The sequence below is a fragment of the Gallinula chloropus genome (assembly GCF_964237585.1).
Source record: "Gallinula chloropus genome assembly, chromosome: 23".
Lineage (NCBI taxonomy): Eukaryota > Metazoa > Chordata > Aves > Gruiformes > Rallidae > Gallinula > Gallinula chloropus.
In genome coordinates this window covers 845,955-854,897 of record NC_140108.1, presented here as the reverse complement: position 1 = coordinate 854,897, position 8,943 = coordinate 845,955, and the positions used below count along the sequence as shown (strand labels likewise).

General features: G+C 53.5%; 1 protein-coding gene across 1 annotated transcript; it reads right to left on the bottom strand.

Annotated features, from left to right (window-relative positions):
- Positions 1–1,496: 1,496 nt before the first annotated feature.
- On the bottom strand, positions 1,497–6,511 carry KIAA2013 (the record flags this gene model as incomplete). Its single annotated transcript, XM_084274545.1, has 3 exons — positions 1,497–2,497; positions 3,967–4,820; positions 5,533–6,511. The coding sequence occupies 3 exons, from the start codon at positions 6,509–6,511 to the stop codon at positions 2,471–2,473; spliced, it is 1,860 nt and encodes a 619-aa protein (XP_084130671.1). The 3' UTR covers positions 1,497–2,470.
- Between the last annotated feature and the right edge of the window lie 2,432 nt (positions 6,512–8,943).

Here is an 8,943-nt window from a genome sequence, read left to right as displayed (position 1 = left end):
GCTTTATGTAACAATTGCTTATCCCTCTTTTCCAGGCCAAATGAGGCTGAAATGTCTTTCTTGGACTCAGCTGGCATCAGTGTTGGCAGTTCTGTGAGGAAAACATCAAAAGGCTCAGCCTCCAGCTGATACCATGGTGGCTTGGAAACAGCTCCCTGGAAGCTCTTGTCATCTTTGGGCCAGATGTTCCACAGAAACTGAGCAGCTCAAGGGACCTTCAGTGAGAGTGAGCGGGGACTCCTGGTATGTCCTGTCAAAGTGTAATAACTGGTATCTGCCCTGATAGGCACTGTACCTAGTGTACCACTTAGAATGTACTCCACTGCTTCACTCTTGCTGGTAGTTAGTAACTTACTACTGCTTCACTGGTAGTAACTATGCTAGACTTCTAGGGAGGGGATTGTTCCCCTGTACTGGGCACTGGTGAGGCTGCATCTCGAGTGCTGGGTCCAGTTCTGGGCTCCTCACCATCAGAAGGACATTGAGGTCCTGGAGTGAGTCCAGAGAAGGGCAACCAGGCTGGGGAAGGGGCTGGAGGGCAAATCCTCTGAGGAGCAGCTGAGGGAGCTGGGGGTGTTCAGCCTGGAGAAGAGGAGGCTGAGGGGAGACCATATCACCCCTCCACTGCCCTGCCAGGAGGGTGCAGAGAGGTGGGCGATGGTCTCTTCAGCCAGGGGACAGGAGATGGGACAAGGGGCAATGGGCTCCAGCTGCCCCAGGGCAGGGTCAGCTCAGCTGGGAGGGAAAAGTTCTTCCCTGGCAGAGTTGTGGGGCTGTGGCACAGGCTGCCCAGGGAGGAGCTGAGTCCCCACCCCTGGGGGTGTTTAACAGAGGGGGATATGAGGTGCTCAGGGATGTGGGTCAGCACAGGACAGGAATGGCTGGACTGGATGATCTTAAAGGTCTTTTCCAACCTTGTGATTCTGTAAGCAGAATGCTCTGCAGGTAACTGAATTCTACTTTTCTGAGGGAGGTTTTTAATCTGAAGCTACACAGTAACCTACATAAAAATTCAGGGTTAAATCCCACCCCAGCCTTTCATTGGGAGCACCAAACCTCCCATATTTATTGCTTGTTAGGTGGCCATTAAACCTGCTACTTGATTGTTCCCTGGGTTCATTTCTGTGTGTTCTTAAAACTAAAGCTCAGCCTGCCTGCTTCAAGCCAGAACACGGTTACACAGAGCAGGGAAACAGAGATTAGCACCACCCTGTGTTTGTCTCTTACTGTGCCTTCCAACTTGTCTGTTCCCAGCTTAGACCCATGTATGTCATATTTCCTGTGCTGTATTTCCTTTCTGTGGCTCTACAATGGGTGGACTTGATGACCTTAAAGGTCTTTTCCAACCTTGTGGTTGTATGATTCAGTCCAAGCACTTTTGTAGTCAGTAACAGTCACAGCTGTCTCCTGAGGCTCTGCTTGTTCTCTCTGGGTGGGGATCAAGGGGAGAACAGAGACACAACCCAAACAAAAAGAAATACCCCACGCTTTGGTGATCAGATTAGACTGAAAGGTATTTATTTAGAAACAACAGCTTTGGTATTTTAAAACCAAACAACCTTTAAATCACTAGAAAGTGGGATGTCCCCCCATAGCCAAAACAATCAATGCACAAAGTCTCAATCTGCTCAGAACAGGAAACCTGCAGATCAGCGTTTCCAAGTGTCACTCCAGAAAACGATTCCATTCAATTGGTTTTGCACTCTACAATCAGAAAGGCTGAAAACCCTGTTACCTGCACTCAGACACCTCCAGTTCAATGGACTGACTTGTTACTGAAGTGGAGGCAAAATTAACACCCTCCCCACCCCCCAAAGCAATAAATTAAAAAATGTACACCAGAAAGGGAGTTATGCTGAAGTTCTCTAGTTAAGTTAACTCTCTGCAGGGAATCATCATTCTTTATTTTCCTGTAAAATTAAAAAATAAAAATAAAAAAAAAAATCAAAGGACTTGGTATATCTTCAAGTATTTTCACCAAACAGAGAACTCTTAGGGAACTGAACAGCTTACAAGGAAAAAGAAACACCTGTTACACACGCTTCTGGGATAAACTCTGGAATAACCACACCTTCCACATCCCGGATTCCTCTCTTAACAAGGCACAAAAGGATTGTTGCTTTCAAAAGGTCCTTGTTCTCAGCTGCAAAGCTGTCAGATGTCTTGTGCAAATGGAGGCTGAAAGCAGGACTAAGTTCACTTGGCTGCTGGGAAGTTCCCATTCAGTTAACGAAGCAGGGTGTTATTTCAACACCATTTATCTTGCTTACTGCTGCAGAGATTTTGAGCTCCAGCTGGATTCCCCTTCATCCCTGCTTCTGGAATCAAGATCTCCATCATCTTCACTTTAAGTAGGTCTAATTAAGACGAGGCAACAGACTTGTTTGTGCACTGCAAGGCCTTGTGCAGTGCCAAGAAGGAAGAGGTGTTACGTCAGCCCCGGTGCGCAGCCGTGGAGCTTCTGGACCTTTCAGACCATAGTGTCAGGGACAGTTACCTGCAGCAACGGTTAACAAGTCATTGTGTAAAAGGCAGAAGGCAAGTCTTGTGGATGACAAAGGCAACCAGAGAGACAGCAGTGAAAAGGGGACGTACTTTTAGGACTCCAAGGACACGAGGACACATGTCGGGGCGCAGCTGCGGACACAGGAGCTGGAATTCCTTCCTGACCACCTCCTCCTTTTGCACCAAGGTTTTGATCACCATCACAGGCTCCTAACTGCAGTTGTCTTTGATACACATATCCATCCTACCTCTTTCTAGGTTACTGTGTCTAACCACAAGCACCTTCTCTCATTCTTTCAAGGGGTGGCAGGTACTCAGACCTGCTTGGGCTCAGGCCTGACCTCCAGCGCTCACCACGACAAAGCCAGTGAGCTGAGAGGAAAATTACCAACTCACTTCAAACACCCCTTATGTACTGACTGTCATGTTTAGTCCAGTACCTTGTGTCCAGCCTCAGCTATCCAAAACCCAACCTAAAGCTAGAACCTTTCCTCTGACAGCTCTACTTAGCTATGTCCTTTTTATTTACCCCTTTTTTTACCCACAAGCTACCTTTAACTCTATTCGACCCTAAGGAGGGATGCCTCTGAACAATGTGGCTAGCTCACACAGCAAATCTAGTCTCTCTGTATCAACACACAACCAGAAAGTACCAGTACTAAGAGCAGAAATCTGTCTGTTGTCTATTCAGTGCTAAGTTTTCACTAGCAACTACGTTTTCTAAGGCAACTCAAAAGAAGAATTTCCAATTCTTTACATGGCAGCAAGAAGCAGCAGAGCTTGAAGTCCAAACCTCTGACTCACAGTAAAAAGCACTCAGTACTTTTCTTAACACAGCTGTGTGTTGTCTGAATGGGAGAGACACTATGGCAGCCCCTTCCCAACATGATGGTGGTTACCATGCTTTGATGGCAAACTGCACAGTGTCTGTCACCCCATGGACACTCACCAGTAGTCCCAACAGGTCAGCGCCTTCACCTGACACCACCAGCTGGCATCGGTGTGTTCGTGTAAGACACGTCACACGTTCAGACAGACAAGTGTGCACACCTCCCACACAGCAGTAAAGACTAAAGTAAAGTATAGCAGTGCTCTCACAAGCATCCTGGTGCTGTGTGACAAGAAACATCTCGTCACACAGCTGCGACTGTTGGCTTCAAACCAAGCGATGTCCTGCACATATGTGTGGAGAAAGGACAGAAGAGCTGTGTCTGCCTTGATCTGCAGCCTTACAAATGTTTAAGGACAGATCATGGGTTTCTCTCTTCTAACCTCTGTAAGCCCTACTGCTCCAATCCCTGCCCTAAATCCTATTTCGTGCAAGAAGAGGCCACAGATCGCTCACTGCAAGAGAGACTGAAAACCCCTCACAGCCCAGGACAGACCCTCCATCGGCACAGCTGACAGAAAATCAGGTTGACAACACTCAGTGGACAGCAGCCAAAAGCAGCAGCCTTATACCTTACTCCTGAAGAGAGGCTTGGCTCCTGGCCCACAATATTCGTTGTAGATGAGTTTGAAGAGAAACAAGTGAAACAACGTGATTAAGGAGGCCACGCTGAACCAGAACAGGAAGGGTAAGCCTGGGTATTGCTTGGCCATGTGCTCCTCATGAGCCAGGATAGCTTTGAGATGGAGTGTGTGTCGCAGGTCCTGCAAGTGGATCAGATCTGTGGAGATGTAAAGCAGCGGCGTGATGGGCTGAGTCACCATGACAGGGAATGTATGACCCCTTGCCTCTGAGGTCAGCTCCACGGGCTCGTTCATACAGCCTGCCTCACAAGCATAGAGCCTAACTGGCTTGTCTTGGAATTTCACAGACACATGCAAGAAGGGCTTTCCCTCAGCATCCAGCAGAACTGCTAGATTAATCAAGTCCTTGTTGTAGTGGATCCCACGTAAGGAATAGCTGTTATGAAGCACGTCGGGGTCAGCCTGAAACTGAAGGTGGTTTTCTGTGAACTGCAGCCCCCCAAAACTAAGCACCATTCCCTGCATGAGTCCATGGACCCCAGCTGCCACGAGACCCTTGCAGCCCCGTTTCTGGAGCGTGAGCTTCCACAGGTCTGAAAGCTGCAGGATCTGGGTGACGCTGGTCAGCCTGGCTGGCCACAGGTTCTCTGCGTGCATGGTTGCGTGGCCACTGAAGCAGTGGTCAGCATAGTTCAAGCTGCCTTCCATTTTCTCTCTGTCCTCACCACTGATGAGTGGATCCAGCAGAGGAGCTGGCATGCTTGACAGCACATAGTAGAGGGTCATGTTGACAGTCTCACTGGAGGGCGTGTGTGAATCTGTGATCTTCCTCATTTCAACACCTGTATAAAAGGCAAGAAACCCCAGAGTCAGAGGATCACAAGTGAATATGACCTTAACTAGGAGAAAAAGAAGCTCAAGTGTACAGGTCATCCTTCAATAAAAGTATTCTTTGTAACATCTAAGAAGCCTTTGGCTGTGAAACATTAAAGCAAAGCTTTTCCTTGTATTCCTTAGATGTGCTCTCTGCTACTTGGGGTTTGAAAGCCAAGCTCCCAAAGCTAGTTTGATAGACAGATGCCTCATGGAGCTTAGGGAGCATCTAAATACTGGCCATAACTCAGTGAGTTCTGTTACTAGCACAGCTACTCTTTCTGCAAGGCTATTAAAATCTTAGGAAAAACCATCCTCACAAGAGATTCCTTCATGGGAATTAAGGACTTTCCTTTACATGGTCAGTAGAGGTCAACTCTAGTTCCAACTTCATACTGACATGCTGGGCAAATCAATAAAGTTCCTGAAGCCATGAAAGCCACCACATCCTGTTACAATTGTTCTTCTATCATTTCCTTTACTCAGACCTGAATACTCCAGTTCTGTAAGTACCCTGAGTTCCAAACCTGGCCCACTGCTTTATTATCCCACCCCATGCCTCCTGGGCCCAGAGAGAAACCTGAGAAGAGGTTTCAGGAAGAGCAGAACCTCTTGGAGTCCTTTCAGCCTCCAGCTGCCAACTAAAGCAACCCTTTGGAAGTGGAGCATCACTTTCCTCACCTGAGATGAACAGGTCTGACCAGGTCTGTTGGTGCTCTTGGAAAAGATCTTCCACCCCCATCTGCATCACCTCCAGCATCTCTTTCTTGGCCGCCTCCCTCAGCTTGCTGAAGGTCTCCTCCAGCCTGGAGACCTCGATGGGCTCTGAGGTGTACACCACGGAGAGTATGGTTTCATCCAAGTGGGATTTGGGTGCAACCTGCACCCGGCTCACCAGCTTCTTGGCAGCCACCACCATCAGCACCACCTTGGGGCTCCCGGCCAGCAGCAGGCGGCCGGAGGAGAGCAGGAACTGCCGCTCCTCCACCTTCTCCAGGCTGGTGGCAAAGCGGCTGCCCAGGGACGGCGCAGAGGCTGGGGCCGAGGCCTCGAAGGCGGCCACCCTCTCGGTGGGGTTGGCGATGCGGATGCGCTGCAGGTAAAGATGCGGCCGGCTCCGGTGGGCCACCACCTCCTCCCGCACCGTCACGCAGTCCCCGGCTCCCGCCCCGGGCCCCGTCTGGACGCAACGCACCCGCCGCACGGCCCCGTCCCGCAGCGCGGCCAGCGCCGCCCGCGCCTCGCCGCGCCCGCCCAGCGCCCTCAGCCGCACCAGCGCCGGGTACTCGGTGGCGAGCGCCGGGCCGCCGCCAGATCCCGCCGCCGACACCCAGAGGCGGCCGGCGGACACGTCCAGCAGCAGGAAGCCGTTGCCCGCCAGCGCCAGCCCCGGCCCGCCGCTGCCACCCCCGGCCGCCTCCTCCGGCAGCGGCAGCGCATCGCCGCGCTCGGCCTGCGCCCGCCAGGCGCCCGTGGCCGCCTGCAGGCAGAGGGCGGCGGCGCCGCGGGGCTCGGCCCCCCGCCCCGCGCCCCGCCGCGCCCGCACCGCCCCCAGGTACCAGTAGGCGACGAGCAGCAGCACCAGCAGCAGCAGCAGCCGCCGCGCCCAGCTGCTGGACAGCAGCCCCGGCAGCCCCTTCAGCCGCTGCTGCAGCCACATGGGGGGCGGCGCGGGAGTCCCGTCCCGTCCCGCGGCCTCGGCGCGCCCCGCGCCCGCTCCCCGGCCCCGAGCCCGCCGCGGCGCAGCGACCCTTACGCCGCCATCATCGCCGCCCGGAAGCGCCGCGCCGTACGGCAGCTCAGCCCCGCTTCGCGACAGTCCCGCCGCGCCGCCCTGTGAGGAGGCGCTTGGCGGGAAGCCGCGGCCCGCCCCGCCGCCGGGATCGCCGCCAGCTGCCGCCCGGCCCGGGCTCCCCCGCCCCGCCGCCGCCTCAGGGGGGAGCGGGGCAGCCACCGGCTGCCATCCGGCCGCTCCAGCCCGGAGTCAGCCCGCCCGGGGCTGCGCCGGCGGGCAGAGGCCGCGGCGGGCCGGGAGGGGGTTTCCCTCAGCGCCCCGGCCCCACGGCGGGGCCTAGTGAGAGGGCGAGTGGCCTCCCGGCGGGCTCCGCTGCCCTGGCTGGCCCGGGGAGGAGCGCGCTGCGCCTCAGGCAGCTCTCCAGAGGCCACAGCCGGCCTCACAGACACCCCGCCAGGTAAAAGCAAGCGTGAGGCAGCCAGCCAGCCAGGCAGGGGAGCAGAGGAGACGCTTAACTTCTTAATGCCGAAGGGTGCTGGGTTGGTTTGGGGTGGAGAGGGGGCACTGGAGCCTGAAAACGGCGGGTGAGCCCCCCCCTCCCTTGCACTATGTGGCGGGGCTGGTGTTTTCTGAGGTCTGCTGAGCTCTGGGGCTGCTTTAAAACCCGAGCTCCCCTCCTTGCAGGGTTTAGGAAGTTGCTGCCGTGCCTGGAGCACGTGTTGCACGTACTCAGCGAACATCTGCATTGGCAGCTGCTTCTGTTTAGCAGGACAGCCAGCCGGCTCTGGCCAGAGCTCACAGAGCAGGACAAACATAGAAACAGGAGGGAAAAAAAGATGCTTGGTGGGTTGGCATAGCTGCAGAATGCAAACAAAGCTGTCAAATAGGGACAGTCTGAGTATGGCAGCATAAACAATGATGCATTCATCATTTCTGGTGTGTGAAACCCCTTCCATCCTAGAGTGGAGAGTTTCAGTGTCATCAGAACTTGCAGTTTTTAAAAGTTTGGGTTGAATCACAGATCTGGGTCAGAAGTTGGAAGGTGAGGGGCTGAGCACCTCTGCTGTGGCTCCTGGCTTAAAGTGGTGAGGCTGCTCAAGAGTTATCAGGGGCTTTGCTAGGGCTTGCAAAGTACTGAAGGAATCTAAAGGGAAAGTTTGTTTCCTTTCTTCCTTCCATTCCTTCTCTCTTTCTCACTCTCCTCCTTTCCTTTCCTCTTTCCTTTCCCCTTTCCTCTCCTCCCCTCTCCTCTTCCTTGCCCCTCTCCTCTTCCTTGCCCCTCTCCTCTTCCTTGCCCCTCTCCTCTTCCTTGCCCCTCTCCTCTACTTTCCTTTCTGCAAAAGGAGGTTTCCTGGAATCACCACCTTAGGGAGAACTATTTCCTGGCTTGTTGCCTGCAGTACATCATTTGAGCATGAGGATGCTTCTGTTTGCCTGGTAATTAGGAGGGAATTCCTGCTTTGGGGAGGGGGAGTGGAAACAAAGGTGCTTTGAACACCCTCAAGAATATTCTTAGTGAACAAAGGACAATAATAGTGAACAGAGTGAAATGATGCAGTAATTCTTTGGGAGGATGCTGTTAGGAAGCATGGAGAGTATCAGCTACAGTGTGGCCCTTCTAATGTGCTTCATCTTGCCACCTCTGGGATCATAGAATCATAGAATCCCAGACTGGTCTGGGTTGGAAGGGACCCCAAGGATCATAGAGCTCCAACCCCCCTGCCACAGGCAGGGACACCAACCTCCAGGCCTGGAGGATCATAGCACCTTGTTTCTATTTGAAATCTGCATCCTGTAGTGCCTGTGGTTTCTGTTCCAGAAGTGGTGTAATGACAGCAAACAGCAGCCTTGGGCCTCAGAATTACACACAGGCCTTTTTTTGTGGACACTGACCTCTGCAGTGAGGGAGGTGTCATCCCTCACCATGCCCTGGATGTACCCAGCCCCACTCCAGCTGGGTGGGATGTTGCCCTGAGGCATTGTGCTGCTTTTCTACCTCAGATGGCTCAGCATCTGCCCTGGTTTAGCAGCATCCTTCGGTGTTTCTGCCTCAGCTGAACTGGGCAGGACTGTTCCTGTCCCCCTGAGCCCTGCCCTGCCCACTGTAGGATGTGCTCTGTGGGCCAGGCTGAGGACTGGGTGCTCTTCCAGTGGCAGCTTCACTCATGTCCCACCATTTCTTGCTTTCCATCTCCTTGGTGCCTGACAGAACACTGGGACACACTGCCTCTGCCATCCTGTGAGCTCTCTGCACCCAAATAAACATTGTCCACACCTAACAAGAGCCAAAATAAGTGACCTCTTCATGTTGCTTTCAGCAACCGAAGCTGGGTGTAGTTACACACAGTGCCTAAGGA